General features: G+C 44.1%; 1 protein-coding gene across 1 annotated transcript in view; it reads left to right on the top strand.

The window, feature by feature from the left end:
- DOCK3 (dedicator of cytokinesis 3) overlaps positions 1 to 23,777 on the top strand; it is a 409,735-nt gene that overhangs the window by 361,239 nt on the left and 24,719 nt on the right. The window contains exons 31-38 of the mRNA XM_027120931.1: positions 234 to 292; positions 2,333 to 2,481; positions 8,946 to 9,031; positions 11,634 to 11,729; positions 13,412 to 13,472; positions 14,209 to 14,302; positions 16,575 to 16,723; positions 23,046 to 23,132. Of these exons, the coding sequence (XP_026976732.1) occupies positions 234 to 292; positions 2,333 to 2,481; positions 8,946 to 9,031; positions 11,634 to 11,729; positions 13,412 to 13,472; positions 14,209 to 14,302; positions 16,575 to 16,723; positions 23,046 to 23,132 (781 nt within the window). The remainder of the gene's footprint in view (positions 1 to 233; positions 293 to 2,332; positions 2,482 to 8,945; positions 9,032 to 11,633; positions 11,730 to 13,411; positions 13,473 to 14,208; positions 14,303 to 16,574; positions 16,724 to 23,045; positions 23,133 to 23,777) is intronic.

The following is a 23,777-nucleotide window of genomic DNA, read 5'->3' on the forward strand; positions in this document are numbered from 1 at the left end:
CCATGTGCCCAGATGGGGTTATGTTTCCATAAGGGGCTTCTTAAGAAGTCCACATGGTTCTCACTGAGGTAGCCTCCCAAGGAGCCAAGTATAAGAATTCAGCTGAGAGCCAAAAAACTTAGTATTTTGGGAAGCTTTAGAAACAGTGCTGAAGTACTGGCCTCCTGGGGTTTGTAGCCCCATCTTCCTGAACCTTCTCCCACTAATAGCTGGTTCCTGTGTTCTATTCCCAGGTATGGGGACATGCGTGTGATGATGGCTTATGAACTGTTCAGCATGTGGCAGAATTTGGGTAGGTCTTTTCTCCATATTTTTCCCTTACACATATTGCATAGCCAAATAAAAAGTGACAAGACTAATTACTTCCCCCAGGTTTTGTGAATGTTAATTCAGACCCAAGAGATCTTTACATATCTTTAACATAACACCTCAGATGGATGGTATAGTGTAGCACATGTGCACAAAGCCCTTGGCAGGGAGAGTTAAGCTGAGAAATAAGACCCCAGTAATACATATGCACAATCCCTTTTTTGAGAACAAAAGTCAAAAGGAAAAAAAGAAGATGAGGCTATAAGACTATAAGATCCTCTGTGCTCTTCATGTCCCAGTCCAGATGATACAGGCCCACAAGCATAGATCTTGGAGATAGTCAGCACATGAGCAAGGGCAGCTATTCATTTTAATAAAGATTGAAACACTTCTTGGGTCTCTGGTATTCAGGCATCCAGACGAGGTTCCTGCTGCCAATTGCGTGTAAGAAAGGAATTGCAGCCTCGGTGAGATTGATCTTCATCTCCTTTCTTTACAGCTTCTCTAAGATCCACTGGTTTGGATCTCAGATTGTCAGGTTTTGGTAGAATCCTTGGATTGCCCTGGTGACTAGGTGGGCCATCCTCTGATACTATAGGCTTCTTAGTGGCCGGTCAGGATGATTGAGAAGCTGCTGCTCTTCTTCCTAGTGAAGGCTGCTTTCAACTAAGCTCATGGCTCTGAAGTCTTAGGAATGATGGCCATAAAATCTTATCGTTCTCCATTAACCATCCCAGTCACAGCTCTAGAGGCAGCAGGCAAGGTGCAAGGCATTCCTGCCCACACTAGGGCCTTCCGTCCATGAATGGAGATGCGTTTCCCCAAACCAGCTTTCTAGCTTCAGTACTCTTACTCCCTGCATCCAGCATGGTCCAGGTATAGATTTTAACCCCGAAGATGACTCTGAAATTCCCAGGAACACATGGGACTAGCAACTGTACCATATACCAAGATTGGAATATGCAGAATCTGCCTCAGAGCTAACAGTTGCTCTTTAAATAGGCTTTTAACATGGAAGAAATCAAAAAACATGTCAAACTTGCCTGATAAAGCCATTCCTGCTTCATTGTTTTGGGTGGAAATGACATTTTCTAGTTCTACTTGACCATAACAGTCACTGCACAGGTCCACAGTTTGTCCCCTTAGTCTCTGAAGGACAGAAAGCAGAGCTCTGGAAGTTGGTTCACTCGCTTTACCATTACAAAGAAAAGTTCTCCCATGGTCTTCAAGACTGGCCTTGGCTTCTGGGAGCATGCCCCAAATGACAAGCTAATCACAGGAAGAGTCACACCACACACTTCCCATGGAAAGGCCTCATTAAGAAAACTGAGGGATGAGCCAAGCTGGTCTGAATAAATGTAACGCTACCATCAAAAATGCAGTGTGAAGACAAGGGGTGGGTGTTGGAGGGTGCACAGAGAGTCTCTCAGCCAGTCTGTCAGGGTAGGGCTGTGTAGGAGGCTCCTGGTAACTCAGGAGGGGGCCTCTTGGGCACACTTGAGCACAGGCAGTGAAGGGGCCTATGGATTTCAGATCACTAGTGGCTGGACCTGGGACTGAACATCCTTATCACTTAAATGCCCCTGGGCTAGAGGCAGAAACCCCAGGGATAGTGCATTGTGTTTAAGCAGAAATAGATGAATTTTCCTTGCTAAATAAACACTATGAACAGATTATCTGAAACTATTACAGTGTACTCAGAAATCCTATTCTGTCTAGAGTAGTGAACTCTGTTGCTTGACCTCAGAATGATATTCAGATAGTTTGTAGAACCTCCCAGTAAATTCTTTGGAAAGAATTTGTGCCTGTTGAAAGTTTGTTTTAACTGTACTGGGCCAGTTTAATCCATGAACTCTAAAAAGCCAAGAGAAGCGGGTATCTCAGAAATCTATAGGGGAGAGCTTGCTATGCTCTCAGATGCTTCCAGTGAAGATCAAATCATGTGTTGTGGCCCCACTTGGGAAGCTTCTATGGAAGGAGCAAAGCAAGCATGAACTAATATCTGTTGGGTTTTGCTGTTCAGGTGAACATAAGATCCACTTTATTCCGGGAATGATTGGTCCTTTTCTGGGTGTGACACTGGTCCCACAGCCAGAAGTGCGGAATATCATGATTCCAATCTTTCATGACATGATGGACTGGGAGCAAAGGAAAAATGGCAACTTCAAACAGGTAAGACAACACCTGGCAGTGTTAAGGGTGCTCTCCCCTGGAATGGACCCCTTTTGCCCAGGCACGTGATCCAGATGCCTGGCTATAGTTCCAGCGGAAGTAGGCTGTAACTTGGCCGTCCTATTCAAGGGTTTCCTTTACTTACTGGCCAGAATTGATTTGTGGATTTTCTTCATGAAGTTAGAGGCCAGAAAAGAATCAGAGGAAAGGAATTGAACATCATGTGAAAGGAACTTTCTGATCAAGGAGAGAATGACAGACTGTAACCTCCCAGCTTCATTCAGGACGAGGTCCTGGGAGTGTTGTCTCTTCTCTCTGGAGGTTCCCCAGTGTGTGTGGTCTGGGCATTTCTAAGGCTAGAGCCCAGACCAGATGACTTCTCATAGCCTAGAATTTCACAGACTCCTGCACAGAGGGGTGGGTCCATGAGGTGTAAGCCCTTGGCTTCTGACTGACTTCAGGTTGTCCCTCTGTGCAGTTCTTCTGCCACCCCTAAGGTGGAGGAGATGGCCCCTGCCCTTTTATCTAGAGCTCCAGGGAATAGGATTAGGAACAATAGGTAGAAAACAGTGGTAGAAAAGCCAATTTTAGCTAATAAAAGAAATAATTTGCTAGTAACAAGTTATTTACTGTAAGCTGGCCTGCTTTCAGAGATGGGGAGTTCCTCTTTGCTGGTGGTTCTCAAACAGAAGCTCCCTGTAGGCCTCGAGGAGAAATTTCTACTTTGGCTTGGGGACTATAACCAGTTCCCCACTAAGCTCCCTCCCAACCCTGTGATTCTGGGATGAACCAGTGCTCTTAGAGTGAGTGACTGTAACAGTGAGGAACAGACCAGGCAAACAGTAATTTTTAAATTTACAAAGAGTAAAATTCAGTCTTTGGGACTTACAACTCTGTAAATTTTGGTAAACACATAAAGTCATGTAACCACTACCACAGTCAAGATTTTTTTAATTCCTAAAAATTCCATCTTGCTGCCCCTTTGTAGTCAAACCCTTCCCTTCCCTTTAACCATGGCAGGCATTGATCTATTCTCCTTCACTATGTGTGCCTTTTCCAGAATGTCATGTAAAGAGAATCATGTAGACTGTAGCCTTTTGAGACTGACTTCTTTCACTTAACATAATGCCTTTGAGAGATTTATCCATTTTGTTAAATGTATCAGTTTTTCTATTGCTGAGTAGTATGCCATTGCAGTTTATTCATTCACCATTTGAAAGACATTTGGGTTATTTACACTTTTTGGTGATTATGAATAAAGCTTCTGAAAAACTTTTCTTTACAGGTTTTGTATGAATATATAGACTTCCATTTTTCTTAGGTAAATACCTAGGAGTAGGATTGTTGGATATTGTGGTAAATGTATATTTAACTTATAAGCTATCAAACTGTTTTCCAAAGTGACTATACCATTTTGAAATCCCTACAGCAGTGTGTGAAAGTTCCAGTTGATCCATATACTCATCAGAATTTGATATTATCTCTTTGTTTATTTTAGCCATTCTAATAGGTATGTAGTTGTATATCACTGTGGTTTTAATTTTCACTTCCCTAATGACTAATGATGCCGAACGTCTTTTAATGTGCTTATTTGCTATCTTTGAATCTTCTTTGGTGAAATGATTTTATTCAAAACTTGTGTTCATTTTTAATTGGGCTGTTTGTTTTCTTATTGTTGAGTTTTTAGGGTTCTTTATACATTCTGAACATAAGTCCTTTGTTGAATATATGATTTACCAATATTTTCTCTTAGCTTGTCTTTTCATTTGCTAAACAATGTTTTTCACAGAACAAAAGTTTTTAATTTTTATGCAGTCCAATTGATCATTATTTTTCTTGTATGGATCGTGCTTTTGGGATCATATATGAGAACTCTTTGCCTAACCCAGGACCATAAAATTTTTCTCTTTTGTTTCTTCTAGAAGGTTTATAATTTTACATTTAGATCTATGATCTGTTTTGAGGTAATGTTTGTATAGGTGTGAAGTATGGGTCAAGGCTTTTTATTTTTCCTTTTTCCATGTGGATGTCCAGCACCTTTTGTTGAAAAGACTATATTCTTTGTTGAAAATCAATTGACCATAGGCATGTGGTTCTCTTCCTGGACTCACTAGTCTTTCCATTGATCTATATGTCTAATCTGTCACCATACCACGTAGTCTTTATTATGGTAGCTTTATAGTCTTAAAATTAGGTTGTGTGAATCCTCTAACTCTGTTTTTTTTTTCAATATTGTATTAGCTATTCCAGTTCCTTTTCTTATAAATCTTAGAATCAGCATGTCAGTATCTATAAAAATTCCCGCTTGGATTTTGATTGGGATTGCATTGTAATCTATAGATCGATCAAATTGGGAAAACTGATATCTTAATAGTACTTAATAAATACTTCTAGTCCTTGAAGACAGTATATCTCTCCATTTATTTAGGTGTTCTTTGATTTCTTTCATTAATGTTTTGTAGTTTCAGCATACAGATCTTGCACATGTTGTTAGATTTATATGTAAGTATTTTCTGGGCTTTTTGGTGCTATTATAAATTATTCTGATTTAAAATTTTAAATTTTCAGTTGTTTGTTGCTATTATATAGAAATACAATTGCTTTGTACATTAACATAGTATCCTCCACCCTTGCTAAACTCACTTATTAGTTCTAGAAGCTTTTTTGTAGATTCCTTGTGATTTTATATTTAGATAATCCTATCACCTGTGAAAAGACACAGTTTTATTCCTTCCTTTCTAATCTGTAAGCCTCTTATTTCTTTTTCTTGCCTCATTGCACTGGCTAGGACCTCTGGTCTGATGTTAAATAAGAGTGATAAAAGTAGACATCCTTGCCTTGTTCTTCTTTTTTTTTTTTCTTTTCCTTGCCTTGTTCTTAACCTTAGGGGAGAGCATTCAGTGTTTCACTGAAGTATGATGCTAGTTCTAGGTTTTTCATAGATGCTCTCTATCTTGAGTAAATAGTATTTAAGATAAGAATCCATTTTTAGAGTGTGAAGCTCTATTGCCTTCAGAACTTCAGGAAATAATAACTTCAAACAGAAAAGAACTGTTGCTTTTCTATGTTGGCACAACATGTGCCTTCTAATTGTGCAAAATACACAACTGCCTGATGAGAGAACCTGGTTACCAAGAAGTAGATGACATTGTGCAACTGCACCATGGGTCATCTGAGTCTACTTAAAGAAGAGCTGGGCTGTACTTAACCATCACTAACACTGAATAAGGAAGGTTAGCTTTGTGGAAGACTAAGTTGGAGCTCATTTGGCTCACACATCAAGACTCAGCTGATGGGTAGCATTTTTTCCTCCAATAAGACTGTCATGAATAACTGATATCCAGCAAGGCATGTAAACCTCGTTGTCCCTGGTTAAAAAAATCTTGCTGCTGCTTCCCTTTGCCATTACATATTTTAAAAGAGTAGTCTACTCTTTTCATCCCCACATTTCCACTTCCCACCCTCCTATCAGTTCAGTCTAATGTATATTGTGCACCCACTTTTGTTGACATTGCTCTCTCGAATAACTTTTTAATCATTAAAGTCCAATTGACTTTTTGGCCTTGGTTCTAGTTGTGCTTTCCACAGCTTTGGCTCTATTAACTCCTCCCCTACTTCTTACCACCTACTATAAATACTTCTTCTAATTATAAAAACAATACTTATTTAATATAGAAAAATTAAAATGCAAATAAGCTATAGTGAAAAGATATAACTCATAATTGTACTGTTAGTAACTTGTGGGGGAGAGGGGCTAGGCACGTCTTTTTTTCCCAATGCATAGAGTTTTTTAAGTTAAAAAATGGAATCATTGTGTACATTGGTTTTTTTGGAACCATTGTGTATATTGGTTTTTAATCTCCCTTTTTTAGTAGCACCTTGTCATCACTATCCTTCATGTCAGTTAATGCTTCTCTGCACCACACTGTCAGTTTAGAGGCTACGTGGTATTCCACTGCATAGCTTGGACCACAGTGTATTTAATCAGACTCCTAGGTTTTGTGGGGCTTTTGGTTTTTTTGTTTGTTTATTTGTTTTTTGGCTGTGCCCTGTAGCTTGAGGGATCTTAGTTCCCCAACCAGGGATCGAACTGGGGCCCATGGCAGTGAAAGCACCAAGTCTGCCAACTCCTAACCACTGGACCACCAGGGAATTCCCAGTCTCATAGTTTTAGGAACTTAGGTTCATTCCAAATTTTTGCTGTTAACATTACAAAAAACATATCCATTTTAAGTTACTTTTTTAGGTAAATCTCTCACCTGTAATTGTTGTATCAAAGAGTAAAAACGTTTCTTAAGTTTTTACAGCACTATGTCTCTCTAACAACCTCTGTTGTCTGTAGACTACTCAGACCCCAGGCCACTTTCTGTGTGTGCCCCATCTAAGCACTGCCCATGCTGAGCTGTGTTAGCTGTTATCCCTGCCTCCTCTACCAGATGATGAGTTATTGGGGCCAGGACCATTTCTTGTGCTTTTATTTCTTAGAACCCATGCCTGAGACATGGTGGGTTCATGAAGATGAAAATCAAAACTAACATTCATTGAGCACTTCCCAAGAGCTAGGGCACAGTGACACTGAAGAGGAATGTTAACCACCATTACCATTTCATAAATGCAGAAATTTAGGCATAGATAAATATTTTGTACAGAAGTAGGCAGCTGGTTATGTCACAGGACAAATGTTTGTTGAATGAATAACAAGGTGTCACTTCAGGAATATTGGTTTTATAAAATAAAAGTAACTCCGCAGACCTGAAATCATCAGTATTACCAATTACGACATGATATATCTGAAGAACTTAGCATTTGTTTAACTTAGAGATATTGATTTTGCATACATTGATCTTCAGTGTCCCATTTTGGATTTCTCAATTTTTCTTAGTAACTTCTTCCTTTATCAGCACTGCAGGGAGTGAGGAAGTAATGTCCCTGAATCCTTCCATCACCAGCTCCTTTGCCTAATACGGAAGTTCTAGCACTTGAATAGGCATCAGAACAACCCGGAGGGCTTATTAAAACACAGACTGCTGCCCCCCAACCCCTGAGTTTTTAATCCAGTGGAGCCTGAGAATTTGTATTTCTAACAAGATTTCTGGTGACTTGATGCTTTTGGCCCAGGGACCCATTTTGAGAACTCCAGGGAACTGCTGCACCCACATTTGCGCTGTTGTACTCTCTGCTGCTCCAGGTCCCTTCCCCAACTTTGCCCTGTTCTGGAAAGCACAACCTGTACCTGCGTGTGTGATGAGAAATCCCAACCTGACTTTACATGACCCCAGCAGGCAAGTCCCTGCTGGTGCCTTTTCTCCACACGGAGAAAGGCAGATGGCCTCGATCCCTAAGGACCTCTGATCTCAGACTTTGTATTTCCTCTGGAAAGTATATTCAAGCAGCTGACTGATTAGGCCAAACATAAATGTACAACAGTCTCCACCTGGCCATACCAGACCACTATAAAAGGGCCATATTTATTCATCCATTCTCATTTTCTGCTGATAGGGTTTCAGAAACCATAACTGCCTTTGATGAATTTCCTAATTCAATTATTAATTTAATATTTCACCGTCTTAGGACTCTGGCCCTATGTGGAGTGAGAAAATGCTTTTGTTATAGCTCATTATTAAATGCAACCATGCCACTTTTTGTTTATATAAAAATCTGTATAAATAATTGCACAATACCACATTTTAAAGGCTAATGAACAGCTTAAAAGATTTTTATCTCACATCACTTACAACTAATTTCTCGCCTCAGAGTGTATGCATTGAGGCCTGATAGAGAAGTGGCTTAGCACTGTTGAATGCCTTGCAGATTAGTGAGGTAGGAATGAATGCAGTATTGCTCCTTATGGTTTAAGAATCCAATAACAAGTGCAGGGGGCCCCAGTGACGAGGCAGCGGCAGGGGCGGCAGCTCCAAGGGCTTTAGGTCCTGTGAGGACAAAGAATAGAGCCTTTTATCCTGAAGGGGACTCTCTGAAGGAAACACATCTCCCTCAGCCCAGACTAATGCCAGCCATTAAAGTGAGGACCAGCCTCCCAAAGCAAGCTTTCTTTGTGGCTGGCTGATAGAGGGTAAAGTTCTAACCAAATGTATTTTATACATACCAATTCCTTTGAATGAACATTTTTTAAGAAAGAAAAACACTTGACAAAGGCCTCTTTTGGATCCGAAATACTTCTCTCACCGGAGAGTCCTTGCCTTTTGCCCCTAGGGAAAAGAGTATCTGAGACGTATGTGTAAGTTCCAACTCATTTAAACCACTGGAGTGGGAGCCCTTCCTGATTGGGGAGGCAGGGTGGTTTCTCAGTGCTGTAGATGAGATCCTGCATTCTCTAGGATTTATTTGGTGCAAGGAAAAAATCAGGAAGCAGTTCCCCACCATCCTCACCTATCACAGGGGCTGGATTTCCCATCCTTCCTCTGAGGTCACTTCGGGTTTACAAAATCTCTGCTTCCCTCTAGGTGGAGGCCGAGCTGATTGACAAGCTGGACAGCATGGTGTCAGAAGGGAAAGGCGATGAGAGCTACAGGGAGCTCTTCGGCCTGCTGTAAGCTGCTTCAGCCCCAAGTACCTCACGTTGGGGGAGGGGGTGAAGTGGGCTAATGAAGGGTAGCGGTGCAACCTGCACTGGGCAGGCTTCAGAGTGTGGGTATCCGGAGAGACCAGGGTTGTTCCTGGTGGTAGCAGTGCTCACCTTCTGTCAACAAGAAAGTGACATCATGACAGCAAGCTCTCTCAGGGATTGCCATAGTTGACTAAAGATGTAGGGACAGGTGATAACTCTGAGCTCCTGGATTTGCTGATAGCAAAAGGATCATCGTATATCTTCATACCATGTACTGTATCTAGTTGGGCAAACAGTTCATGGGGACTCAATGAGGGCTCAAGGCTGACATTTCGGGGTGGGGGGAGGGAGGGAATTAAATCTCTGCTTTGTAAGAATGTACAATCAGCTTGAGAAACACTGCCATGAATTTTGTGACTTGAACAAATTATACCCCCTTCCAAACCAGTTTCCATTTGTGAAACAGGGTGGTTGTACTGACTGATGTCAAGGGTCCCAGGTCCACCAGTTGTGGCTTCTGTCTTGAGTTGATGGAGGCCAAGAGACCTTACAGGACTAGCCACAGGGCTAAGCCCAAAGGAAGGACTCAGGAGAGCCGTGGTCCTCCCAGAGAGATAGTAAAGTTGGGTATTTTATCTTCCTAAAAAACAAAATTTTAAGACATTTACAGCTCTAGAGCCCTCTCCTATCTCACTCATTATCTCTAGCTTTGAGATTTTCTTTATTTTAGTGACATTTTTAAGATAAGCCTGTAATATATTTTCTAATAATAATACTGTACATTTGCTTAGAACTTTACAGTGTACAAAATTTGTTGACATATCTGATTTAATCCTCACAACACACCTGTGAGGTGGGCAAGGCAGATATTATCCTGAGGAGTAGGGGTGATGACACTGAGCTCAGAGAAGTGGTAGCATGGCCTCAGTTGCATGGCCAGTAAGAAGCAGCTCTGGGGGTATAGCCCAGATATTCCAGTTTCAAGAGGGGGAAATCTTCCTGCTACACCCTGCCTACTTTGTTCCTTGATGAGTCATGCAATAAAATGTGAATTCATTTGAAATTTAAGTAATTTTAATTTGTGAAAATGAATCCATCCTTTAGTACTTCTCTTTTAGCTGAAGATGTTTCTAATTGTGGAAATAAGGAAGAGAAATCTCTTCCTAAGCCACTAACTGATGATTTTACTATGAAGGAAAAAGCACAAAAATAACTTACTATTAATAATTACCTGACCAAATAGTGTTACATAAACACTGTTCACGTCTGAGAACTGAAAGCCACTGATAACCAAGGAGCAGCATTTCCCAATTTGTGTTTGGGGAAGATGTTTGTAGGTATGCTGGGGGGAGGTGGGAGTGGATCATGGGCTAATCAATTTAGAAAAGACTCAGTTAAATAAAATCGAACAGGCCTCTGTATTATAGGACTTCTCAAAGCCTTTAATATTTAGAAAGATGTGAAAACTCTCTAAAAGGAAGGTGTGGTGATCAGCATCTTCCATGCTTTTTTGCTCACAGAACACCTCTCTCTGTCCTCCAGGACAGCAGAGCTCTGTAGAACAGAGTTTGGGAAATGTGAACACAGTGGTTTTTTCCACGCAGCTCAGAGGTGAAAGACAATGGTCCTACCTTCTCGCTCTAGTAAATGGGTCACATGGAAACCCTCACTTTCCCAGAAGCCTCAGCTCAAGTTAGATGCTGTGTGCAAGGAAGACAGTTGTCATCATTGCAGTGTTAACGGCAGTCAGGCTGTGGGTGTGAGTTCCCAGTGCTGGGTCCCTGGCTGAGCCTTCCACTCTAGGTGACTTTCATGACCTTAGGGAGCTAGGGACAGTGTACAAAAGGATCAGGAGTGAGACCTTGACTGAGATAATCACTAGAGCAAACAGAAAGAGTCCATCTAGGTCATCATCCCCTAGGAGAGAACTGTGAAAAGGCAGAGGATCTCAGAAGCCAGGCTCTTTGGAGAAGTCAGAGGCTACCTGGAGGTGACAGGAGCCTGGGCTGGCAAGTGAGAAAAGCACCTGGGCATTTAGCTCTTGGCTCTGGCACATTTCACATGGGAGTATCCCATGACAGTGAAGATGACAGTGTAACTCCTGGACTCACTGTCCTTCACGCTGGGCCCTCAAGACTGGTTGGAATCTTTCCCTTGGTTTACATGAAAACGTTGGTTAGTATGTTTGCTGAGGATGGTTCTAAGCAGTGATAGAGGCAGCCAGCCAATTGGCAAAGCCAGGTCTATCCCTCAGTGGACTCTTACTCCGCTGCTTCTTCAGAACAGATCTCACAGTGTGTACACCTAAAGGGGCTGGGGCTTTGAAACCGCTCCCTCAGTTCGGAACTTGCACAGGAGAATGGAAGACGTGTTCATTGGTTGCTGGCCAGTTCAGTAATTGCTTTGTCTTTGCTTTCTGCTGCATGGAGTAGAACCCAGCTGTTTGGGCCCTACCCCAGGTAAGACTGCAGTGTGGTAAGTCTGCCGTCTCCAGATCCATCACAGGCCCCACGGGCTCTGGGACCTTACTCTGGTGCCCAAGGAAGGCTCATGCATTGTGCATTGTGTTTGCTTCCACCAATAGCCTGCTGGAGAAAGTTGAACAGGAAACATGGCGCGAGACCGGCATTTCCTTTGTAACCTCGGTCACCCGCCTCATGGAACGCCTTCTTGACTACAGGTATCTTCTCAGGAACCTACCTGACCTCTTCTCTGGTCAGATGCTCTCCCCAGCAGGAGGATCCCCTGACCTTAAAATTGAGACCTCGTGGCCATGAGAGGTAGGACTGTTCTGGTGTTGTGTGCCATCACCAGTCATTAGGAATCTCCTGATGGCCAAGGAGAAAGAGGAAGAAAGCCTTCTCCCAAGGGTAGGCCAGGGCTTCCTGGGCTTACCCCCGATACGTGGGCACGTGTATCCAGGAGGTATCCCAGGGACATGTAGCCTTCTGGCTTTTCATCCAGAAAAGTCAAGGCTCAGAGGAATGGGCACAGCAGAGAGGAAGAGAAAGGCTGTCTCCAGAGCAAGTTAGGTCCTTAGCGCAGACCTTCCTCAGAGCCATGTGGCAGATGGGCAGGAAAATATCACCTGGTACAGAAGTGTGACCCAGGAGGACTTTCATTTGGTTTTTCCAGGGAAGGGGGACCCAACTTTTCCATGCCTCCATTCTTTGTGTAAAATCTGTTTATTTCTGTCCCTTGATCCTGGCCATGCGCAGATTAGAGGAGGCAGCCTGTGAGCTCAGAGATCTTTATGATACATTCAGTCTGGGAGTTCATGTGAAATTCATTTTTTCGTGAAAGCCTGCCTTCTCAGTCATATCATGGCTTTTGACTTTGCCTAAAAGTAACAATAATGCTACCATTGCAGCCTTAGTTATTCTGTCAGTAGAGTTCAGGTGATAGCTAAGAGTGCCTTTTGGGAACCTAGAGGAAGGTGATAAGGAATGAGGAGGAATGATAGAGGAAACCCAGACCCAAGCAATAGTTGTCTTCTCTGTGCTACATGTCATGCAGATGCCAAGGGAGAGCATCTGGGACTCCAGCTAGCTGCGTGTACAGGAAGCTTCTTGCTGGATTCACCAGTCTGGTTCTCATTCTCTTTCATCCCCTTGTGCTAGGCCTTTCTCCTCCCCAGAGGAGCTTGGCTTTGACCAGTCCCTGCCCTCCCTAGGCAAGGATTCATTCTCAGTGTTCCTGCTGTTCTGTGTCTGGAAGGCCAGCCATGACCCCTCCTAAACCCAGCGCTACTCAGCATGAATGCAGCTCAGCTCTGGCCGAAGCTACCCCTAAATCAGAAAAAAAGCTCCAAAGCAACTGCTCCTAGTTAGAGGGGATTCCAAAGACTGGTGCACAGGAAGGACACTATAGGGAGAAAAGCGAATGAGATGATGTACATGGCAGTTATGCCGTGGTTGCTGTGGCCACAGGGTCCTGAAGGTAGGTCCCTAGAGTAGAGTGTCTTGGCTTCTATGAAACACTGTCCTACAAAATGAAAACTGCCCTTTAAGGAAAGCTCTGTGCCTCCCCTTTTGGAAACTTGAGGACTTAACCTTCTACTTTACTGACATACTCTTTTGTGCTGAAGGCATTTGTAGGTGTTACTTAATGCCCTGATATAGCATCTGGGCTCTACACTCTGCCACCAGAGCAAGGGGTCCAGTTGAACAGAGATCTTTGAACCCTAGGAGTGGGTCCAAAGCTTAGAGGGAGCTCACAGTACAGTCTCATCTGTGGAAGAAGTTTCTGTTGGAGAGCATCCTCATCTGGGGTTTGGACATACTAATGCCTCAGTGACACTGCAGGTCTCTGTGTTGTCCCAGAGGCACCACTTTGTGCATTCATCTGTGCTCTCCCTTCCAGGGATTGCATGAAAGGAGAGGAGACAGAGAATAAGAAGATCGGCTGCACTGTTAACCTGATGGTGAGAGAATATGGGCTCTTCCTCCTCTCTGCCTCGTAGTGTGGCTTCTGTCCTGCCCTGTGATTGGCCTGTCCTTTCTACAATACATGGCTATAAGCCTAAGGGGTTTTTTTGGTTTTTTGTTTTTTATTTGGTTGCTCTGGGTCTTAGGTGTGGCAGGCGGGCTCCTTAGTTGCAGCAGGCAGGCTCTTTAGTTGTGGCATGTGAACTCTTAGTTGCAGCATGCATGTAGGATCTAGTTCCCTGACCAGGGATCAAACCCGGGTCCCCTGCATTGGGAGCATGGAGTCTTAACCACTGTGCCACCAGGGAAGTTCCAAGCCTAAGGGTTTGAGTCAGGACATCAGCTCTGTTACTGGTATCTTGGAAACTTGCACCTCATCACTCACATTCCTACTTGGGAAAGGAATGAAATGAGCTTCTCTTTGGACAGAGCTCTAGCCTGGCCTCTTGGCAAGGTCCCGCCAACCCTGACATACTCTAATTTCCAGTCTTCCCTGGTATTCTTCCTCTGTCTCATCACTCAGGGCTCCTGCAGATCTGCCAGAGGTTTCACCCCCAGCAGGCGTACCTTCTGGCTGGTCCCTTCTCTTCCTGGTGCTGGCTACCTCCACGGCCTGTCTTCTCCCTCCTGTCCAGCACACCCAGGGTTTTGGGCAGCTGCCTGGAGTTCAGAGATGGCCTCCACAGGCAGCAGCCTCTCCCATCTTCATTTATATTTCCTTCTCTCTTACAGAACTTTTACAAATCTGAGATTAACAAAGAAGAGATGTATATCCGCTATATCCATAAGCTTTGTGACATGCATTTGCAGGCCGAAAACTACACAGGTAAGTGGGAAGGGGAAGCTACGCCTCCCCATGAGGACAGACTGGACATACATGCACAGCTGGCAGAGAAAGGCTCTGAGCTGGTGCCTCCCAGATTTTAGCAGCGTGTCAGGACCCATGATGCCCATCACCTCACTCCTTTCCCTCAATTCCTTTGTAACGTGGTGGAGAAAAAGCAGGTGGAACTTCCACTTGTGCCTCGCTGCCCAAAGCTCTTCCATTCTCCTTGCCTCCTATTCACCCGCTTTGAGGCCTCAAGGGTGACCTCCAAATTCTGGTGTGCCAGGTTCAGAGCATCCTGAGCTCACTGTCCCTCTTCATGAGCAGAACTTCTCTGAGGACCTTCACAGCTGGAACTACGTGAGGCCATAACACAGGAACATCAGCCTAACCCTGGGACTTCCAGAACTTGCTGGCAGACCTGCCTTGCAGTCTGGGCTCCTCCCCTGCAAGTACACAACAGCCCCACATTGAGCTCCCAGTGGAGAGTATGGAGAATGTTCACCTTACTTTCTGACAGACCAGACAGGGACCCTTTCACTGTATCTACAATTTAATCCATTACTACGGCCTTTTCTAAAAGAACAAATTTAAAAGCATTTCAACATACCTGTCACACTCTGTTTACTGAGCGCCACTTTGAGTCAGGAAGATATGTGTACCCATGTGTGTCCTGCCTGATTACCTTGTATCATAGTTCCCCCAAAATAGCCACTTCTTCACTGTGGTGACCAGCCATCACATCTTAGCCGTTGAGCCATAGGACTTGAATTTGTGTGATAGACCAGGAAATTCAAGCTATTCTTGTCCACAGCATTACGAGAATTAGATGAATTTGTAGAAACACAGAATCCTCCTTCCTTATTTTATGTTAGATGTTAAAGAGTGTTTTGCATAGATTCCACCTTTCCTGACACAGCTTGGCAAGAATTAAATCTGAAATGACTGGGATGAACCTGCCATTCTCTGCAGCCACTTCCACCCATGATCCCAGCAGCCCTTTGAGAGGGCAGTGAAGTGATAGACTGAAAAGTTCCATGTATCAATAGAGGCATTTACTAAACTCCTGGAGGACTGGGCCATCACTGAGAGGCTATGTCAGGAATTTAGACAGAGAGAGGGTGCTGAGCCTTGCCTCTGGTGGCCTCAGGAATAACATCTGAAAAGAATATTGGCAGGGAAGAAAAGGATTTCACATGGTTTTCTGAGTTCTAGAGGGAGGCCTTGAGGGCCTCATGGGCTTGTTCCCAGTGAGAAGGGGCTTCACAGCTCCAGTGAGGAGGCACGTATATCCCTGGGCAGGAGGGTCCAGTAGCTAGAGCATAGGCAGAGCGCAAACGGGAGCAGGAGCCTGGAAAGTGGCTGCAGGCAATATACCCGGCTAAAACTGGAAGTGGGTCACTAGATAATTTGAAAAGAGATTCTTCATAGTCATGGGGAGCAGATTTGAATAGGGCCTTGAAGGCCAGGCAGAAGCTAGAACTAATTAACTTGCTAGTAGGAGATGCCCACTAAAACTGAGCAGATAGAACAGGAAAGAGCAGACTGTGTCATGGGACCATGAGCCGCTGCTGTAACTCAGTCTGACTGACTCTTTGGGATTTAGGAAGCTACAGCATTTAGCTGCGGTTGTTTTGTAAACCCTCTCCAACTGTTCCACATGTATGGGAGGTGTCACAGGGCCCCGCCCTGGGCCCAGCATCCACTTTAGCTTCCTCCAGGAATGGAGCCCATCACACAGTTATCACCGTACACACTCCTTCTCTCTGGTCCTTTTAGAAACGGTCAAGATAAGGAGAAAGGGTCATTCCCAGGGCCATGCTGAGCTCAGAAAATGGAGCTGGAGGCATTGAGGCTGGCTTCGGGAGGGCTGAGAAAAGCCTTAGTCAGTGCTTACCCCTCAGAGCCAGTTCTGAAAAGGTTGGAAAAGAAGCTCTAGTCAGTTGAGCAAAAAGGAACCCAAGAACTCTCTCTGACATGTCAGTGTGTCCCAGAGCAAAGCAACCTGTACACAGGCCCCTAGGTACCTGAGCCATACTTTATCTAGCGCCCAGAGCAGGTGACCAGGCTAAGGGAGGAAGGTGTCTACTAGGATCTTTGGTTCCTTCGTGCTGTGTTCACGGGCTATTCACTGGCTGGACAGCCCCTCTATCTCAGCTTTGGTATCCAGCAACCCTGATCTGGGCTGCACATGCCTTGCGCTGGCATGCTGCTTAGCCTGGTCCCTTGGCACCCGGCTGCCCCTGGACCTCCATAGCCCTTGTCCCCACAGAAGCTGCGTTCACTCTGCTCCTCTACTGTGAGCTGCTACAGTGGGAGGAAAGGCCACTGCGGGAATTCCTCCATTACCCATCCCAGACAGAGTGGCAGCGGAAAGAGGGACTGTGCCGCAAGATCATCCACTACTTCAACAAAGGCAAGGTGGGTGTTATTAGGCAAGGCTTTGAGCGTCTCTGCTTCTACTGTACTACATGGCATCTTAACGCTACAGGGATGGCAGCAGCTGCAGAGGGTACTGTGTGGGGTGGTGAGGGGGTGGAGGCCCATATGTGTGCGTTAGATATGGAGGCAGCATGACTTTCTCTGGGGAAAAAAAAATAACAGCTTAATTCTGTGGCTTGGAAGCCAATTCCAGATTGGGGATGTAAGAGACAACCCCACATACCAGCTTTGCACATCTGTAAATACTAATGCTCCAACAGCAAGGGCTTTGGGCCCCCTGCTTATATTTATTAGATTTACTTAAATTATTGTAGCTTTCTGCTCTGCTATAGAAAATGTGAGCTATAAAAATTAATGGATTCTAACCACAGCCAACGGAGGCCTGTACTGCCTCTTACGGGTACGTGTTCTTGTCTTGGATTTCCCTTCCTTACAGCATAGTCTGGGCTCCTCTCATTGGGGTTATTCTCTATTAAACTTGATTCTGTGGAATTAGCAGGCATTGTCAGCATTGGTTCAGACTTCCTTGGGACTTCCCAGCCATTCTGCTCCAATCTCTGGGAGAGCTCCTTGTGGGGCCCTCTGACCCACCTATGGCCCATACACTGGAAAGGCTGGACATGTGTAACTTGTTGAAGCTGTTCTCTCATTACTCAGCTTTGAGCATGTTAAAAAGCTGAAACAGGATTGTTCAGGGAACTATAGTGGCTGAACTCCAGACTTAAATGGAAATTGGTTTTTTAAAATAAGCTTTTTTATCATAAAAAAGAAAGATTTAAACATTAATAACTTCTGCCCATAAATCAGAAAACATTCATCAGTTTTACACAACATGAGAGACTTTTGTTTGTCAAAAACATTCACCCATGTAGGGAACACACTGGTAAGCAGGAACCTTTCCAAAACCTCAGGAGCTCTCATTTCACCTGGCCCAGAAAGGAGACCCATGCTTAGCTGTCAGCCAGCCACACATGACTGAGCCACAGTGCCAGCCCAAAGCCTCCTCTCCTTGCTGGTCCAGAGACGGACAGAGGGCCCCATGCCAGTACACTTTTAGGTCTGTCTTCCTGGCACCCAGCCCACCTGGAGCTGCCACCTACCCATATGCCCAGCAAGCCCTCCCAGCTCTGAGGGAATGGCATAAGCATGGTGTGAGTGTGCATAAGTGTTGTTAGTATATTAGCTTATTTTTCTTTCCATGGGCATAGAGTGCAGAGTAGAGTTATGCTTATCTGATTGAGCCCAGCAGTGGGACACGTGAGCATTAATGGTCCCCTTTTCACCCCACACTACAGTAGTGTCAAGAAAGCAGGTTTAAAGGTTAGTATGAACAAGGGAAGGTAATGCAAAACCTGCCTGAGTATTGTGGATAAGCAGGAAGGGGAGAAGGACTGGGAGGCTCCGTAGGCTACCTTGTCAGGGATCTCCCCCTCCTTCTAGCAGCCCTGACTTTGGTGTGAATTGCTGGGGGAGCAGCTTCTGTACTGAGAACAGACGACTCAGTGAGCCCTTTCATGAGCTCATCCTCAAAGGGGTATTTATCACAACCATTCTCTTGGGCTCATACAGAAGGTCCAACTTTTCTGTTTCTGTACCTTCATACCTGACAGAACCAGTGGATAGGGCTAACCAGTTCTCTTAAAAGCATTCAGGGTTTTTTTTCTAATGGCTCCAGAAAAGCAAAACCTGTCTGATGCAAGAAAAGTGCTCCTGGGCTTCCCTGGTAGCGCAGTGGTTAAGAATCTGCCTGCCAATGCAGGAGACACGGGTTCGAGCCCTGGTCCGGGTAGATCCCACATGCCACGGAGCAACTAAGCCCATGCACCACAACTACTGAAGCCCACGTGCCCTAGAGCCCATGCTCTGCAACAAGAGAAGCCACCGCTATGAGAAGCCCGCGCACCACAACGAAGAGTAGCCCCCGCTCTCCACAACTAGAGAAAAGCTGGTGCGCAACACTGAAGACCCAGTGCAGCCAAAAATAAAATAAATAAATAAATTTTAAAAAGAAGAAGGAAGGGGAGGCATGAAGATGGGAGCTCGTCCTTCATTTCAGGGAAGAGGGAGCAGACAGTAAGGGAAGCTGGGAGGAGGCCTCTGACCCCTAAAGCATACAGACCATCAGGACCGAACCAACCCTCCATGTGGGGGTGGGCTTGGGCTCTACTGCTGAGGGCTGCTATTGTCCACATTCCTTTGAAGGAATGAGTCTGTTGCTTCTAAAATGTTGTGTGTAGACAGAAGTACAAAGACTGACAGTCTGGAGTCCCAGGCTTTTGCCTTCCTTTCCAGTTTGAGTAGAGTGAGCCAAGTCAGTGCAACTTTTGTGCCATCCCTGTCAGTGGGGGCAACAAGGATGTATAAACACACATCTGCCCAAGCTGGTAGAAGTGATTGGATTTCAGACACTGGTTAGTAGTTGTGTAGTTGGCTTTGCCTCCTGCCAGAAGGAAGGAAACCAAGAGAGAAGATGTAGATGGGATGCATTGTATCTGCAGGGCGTTCCCTCCCTGTGTTCCGAGGTAGCTCTCAAAACCCCCAGCATTCCAGCACAATCCTCAAGGCTGACAGAGTGTCCTGGCTCACCCTTGGGGGTTGGGGGGGCAGGCTTGGAGCAGCAGGGCTACAAATTAGGGCAGAGATGCCAGCGAGGCAGATAAGCATTGATCCTAATAGAGTAGAACTGCTTTACTGGGAGCTACCGTCAGCAGACAAAGCGCCTTTAGCCTCACATGGGTTCCTCATCACCTAAATGAGCAGTTCCCCATGGGGCGCTCCTTACAGGCTGGCTAGCAGTCTGCACACAGCTCAGCTGCTTCGCCAGCCCCCTTGGATCTTCCTGCCAAGCAGACCCTCCTGTGGGCCCTTCACTGAAACCTGCCCAAGCAGCACTTGGAGCCAGAGACAGGACAGACACGTGCCCCCTTAAAAGCTGTGATGTGGGGGTACAAGAGGCTTTCTAGCTCACTGAGGCAGAGGCATTGTATCGGAGCAGGGAGTCAGGGTCTATTTAAAATTCTCTTTGGTTTGTTTCAACATTTTTAATTGGTCCTGCAGTTCAATCCATATGGCGTTAATTTCTTCAAAGGATAAGAAACACAGTCCTGGGCTTCCCTGGTGGCGCAGTGGTTGAGAATCCGCTTGCCAATGCAGAGGACACGGGTTCGAGCCCTGGTCCAGGAAGATCCCACGTGGCGCAGAGCAGCTAAGTGCGTGTGTCACAACTGCTGAGCCTGCGCTCTGCAGCCTGCGAGTCACAACTGCTGAGGCCCACGCGCCTAGAGCCCGTGCTCCGCAACAAGAGAAGCCACTGCAACGAGAAGTCTGCGTACCACAGCGAAGAGTAGCCCCGCTCACAGCAACTAGAGAAAAAGCCCGTGCACAGCAACGAAGACGCAACGCAGCCAAAAATAAATAAATTAATTAATTAATTAATTATTTTAAAAAAAGAAACACAGTCATGAATAAAACATGGAGAGTATTGTCCTTCTCCCTGATGCTATTTCAAATCTATTTTTTTAATATAGTCCTTATTAAACATTCATACTGAAATATTGATGGGTGAAATTATAGTATATCTGATATTTGCTTCCAAAACTATGGGGAGGAGTAAGTGGATGAGATATTTAATGATACAAGACTGGCCATGCGTTGGTCATTGTTGAGGTTGGGTGATGAGTACCTAGGGGTTCATACTTCCATGTTTCTATATGTTTAAAATTTTCCTATAATAAAAATTTTAATTAGTACTTAGAAGTTGGGGAGAAGAGCCTGGCTAAAATGTCAAGTAAACCTTTGATTCCCAATCTCGCCAAGAGAGAAAGCACTGTATTAAAAAGAGGAGGAAATGGACAATATTGCCCCTTAGTGAAGGCCACTGTTAGATGAGCCTGTCACCATAATAGGAGCCACACCACGGAAACAGCCCGAGACGTGATTAGGCAAGGATTATCTGAAGACTGCTCTAAGATTTGAACATTTCTGTAAAGGAAATTATCAGACCTACTACCAAGCCCTTGGGTAGCTACTTCCTACTTAGCTTCCAGACTTGTTTCTAAGCTTAAATGATCTTAATTTAAAAGTCATTGTTTCCTTCATTAACTCATTAAATAAATCTTTATTGAGTACCTGCTCATGGCTGGCACTGTTCTAGGCTCTGAGGATATAGGATATAAACAGGATCCCTGCCCTCATGCAGCTTATCATCTAATTGAGACTAATACAACATAAAAGTAAATACTTTTTAGCCCAGAAATAAACCCACACACCTATGGTCAATTAATCTTCAGGCAAGAATATACAGTGGAGAAAAGACAGTCTCTTTAGCAATTGGTGCTGGGAAAGCTCGACGGCCACATGTAAATCAGTGAAGTTAGAAAACTCCCTCACACCATACACAAAAATAAACTCAAAATGGCTTAAAGGTTTAAATTTAAGACATGACAGCTTAAAGCTCCTAGAAGAGAATATAGGCAAAACAATCTCTGACATAAATTGTAGCAATATTTTCTTAAATCAGTCTCCCAAGGCAAAAGAAATAAAAGCAAAAATAAACGGGACCTAATCGAACATACAAGCTTTTGCACAGCAAAGGAAACCATAAACAAAATGAAAAGACAGCCTACGGACTGGGAGAAAGTATTTCAAATGATGCAACCGACAAGGGCTTAATTTCCAAAATATACAAACAGCTCATATAGCTCAATATCAGAAACAAACAAACAACCCAATCAAAAAATGGGCAGAGGGACTTCCCTGATGGTCCAGTGGGTAAGACTCCATGCTCCTAATGCAGGGGGCCCGGGTTCGATCCCTGGTCGGGGAAATAGATCCCGCATGCATGCCGCAACTAAAGATCCCATGTGCTGCCAATAAGACCTGGCACAGCCAAAATTAATTAATTAATTAATTAATTGTTAAAGAAAAGAAAAAAACATTAAAACAAAACAAAACAAAAAACATGGTTGCACCATTTTTAAAAAAAGGGCAGAAAACCAAGTAGACATTTCTCCAAAAGAGACATAAAGATGGCCAACAGGCACATGAAAAGATGGTCAGCATCACTAATTACTAAAGAAATGCAAATCAAAACTACAGTGAGACATCACCTCAAACTAGTCAGAATGGCCAGCATCAAAAAGTCTACAAATAATAAATGCTGGACAGGGTGTGGAGAAAGGGAACCTCCTACACTGTTGGGGGCAATGTAAATTGGTGCAGCCACTATGGAGAGCAGTATGGAGGTTCCTTAAAAAACTAAAAATAGAGTTAGTTTTAGTTACATGATTCAGCAATCCCACTCCTGGGCAAATATCCAGAAAAGACAAAAACTCTAATTCAAAAAGATACATGCACCTAATGTTCATGCCAGCACTATTTACAACAGCCAAGGCATGGAAGCAACCTGTGTTCGTCAACATATGAATGGATAAAGAAGATGGCAAAGGGTGTATGTGTGTGTATGTATATATATTATATATATAATGTAATATTACTCAGTCATTAAAAAGAATGAAATACTGCCATTTGCAGCAACATGGATGGACCTAGAGATTATCATACTAAGTGAAGTAAGTCAGACAGAGAAGACAAATATCATATATCCATGTGGAATCTAAAAAAATTATACAAATGAACTTATTTACCAAACAGAAACAGACTCACAGACATAGAAAACAAACTTATTGCTACCAAAGGGGAAAGGGTGGAGGAGGGATAAAGTAGGAGTTTGGGATTAACAGATACACACTACTATATATAAAATAGATAAACAACAAGGATGTACTGTATAGCACAGGGAACTACATTCAATATCTTGTAATAACTACATTCAATATCTAGTAATATTGGAATCTGAAAAGAATATATGTATGCGTGTGTGTGTGTGTGTGTGTATATATATATATATATATATATATATAACTGGATCACTTTTGTGTACCTGAAACTAACACAATATTGTAAATCAACCGCACTTCAATTTGAAAAAGTAAATACTTTTTTTATACAAGATAACTTCAGAGTATTGAAAGAGAATGGTTGGGGTAGTGCCTGTCCTTGACAAGGTAGTTAGGGAAAGGCCTCTTGGAAGTGGAAACATTTGAGTAGAAACCTGAAAACTATGCCTCAAGCCAGAAAACCAGTGCTATGTGTTCTCCACAAATTGGTTTTGAGCATATGTTCTTTGTGACATGCGATTTGCAGAAGGCCTTTGGTTGTGCCCTCTGATATGTTTGATGTGGGCTTGGGCCATTCCAAGGCTGCCTGAGGTGCTGAAGCCTTTTTCCTATTTCTGATGCAGAGTTGGGAGTTTGGGATCCCACTGTGCAGGGAGCTGGCGTGTCAGTATGAGAGCCTCTACGATTATCAGAGCCTCAGCTGGATTCGGGTGAGCTTTGCCCCTTCCCCCGCCCCAACCCTGAGTGGAGGTGCTAGCACTTTCCTAGCATCAACTTCTAAGGGAGCGTTTACTGTGGACCCAGCCCTTGGTTTAGTGCTGTGGACAGTACAGGAGAAGCAAAAGCCAAGGTTCCTGCTCTCAAGATGCTTGCATTATGGCTGGGGAACCAAAACAAACACATGACAAATGATTGTATGATCCAGACCCCAAGGGCCACTGGTGCTCAAGGAAGGGAGAAGCAGCATACACAGGATAGGATGGGGGTTTCAAGGAGGAGGTGGCAGCTCGACTTCATGAAGAAGCTTTTCCTGAAATGATTTTGTTCAGGTATGCTTCATCTGAAAACATTATAAGATCTTTCACTGCCTTGGCTTATGGTCAATACTGAGCACCCAAGTAAAGGAAGTTCTTCTTCCCTTCTTTGATGAAAAATATTCAAAATTAAGTGAAATGGACTTTGACAGTCTCCCAAATTTTTCCTAGTTGCCGGTGCTGGGTATTAAATCATAACAGGTCATTGGCAAAGAGAAGTCAGGAATCTCAGTTCATCCTCCTCCTGCACCCTTTTCAGCATAGCTAGCTCTTCCGTGTTCCCTGATCCTGATCAGGATTTGGGCCTATATAATAGATGTG

This window comes from Aethalodelphis obliquidens, unplaced genomic scaffold, assembly GCF_003676395.1.
Source record: "Aethalodelphis obliquidens isolate GAN/ISIS:26980383/991018 unplaced genomic scaffold, ASM367639v1 scaffold22, whole genome shotgun sequence".
In the NCBI taxonomy this organism is placed as follows: Eukaryota; Metazoa; Chordata; class Mammalia; order Artiodactyla; family Delphinidae; genus Aethalodelphis; species Aethalodelphis obliquidens.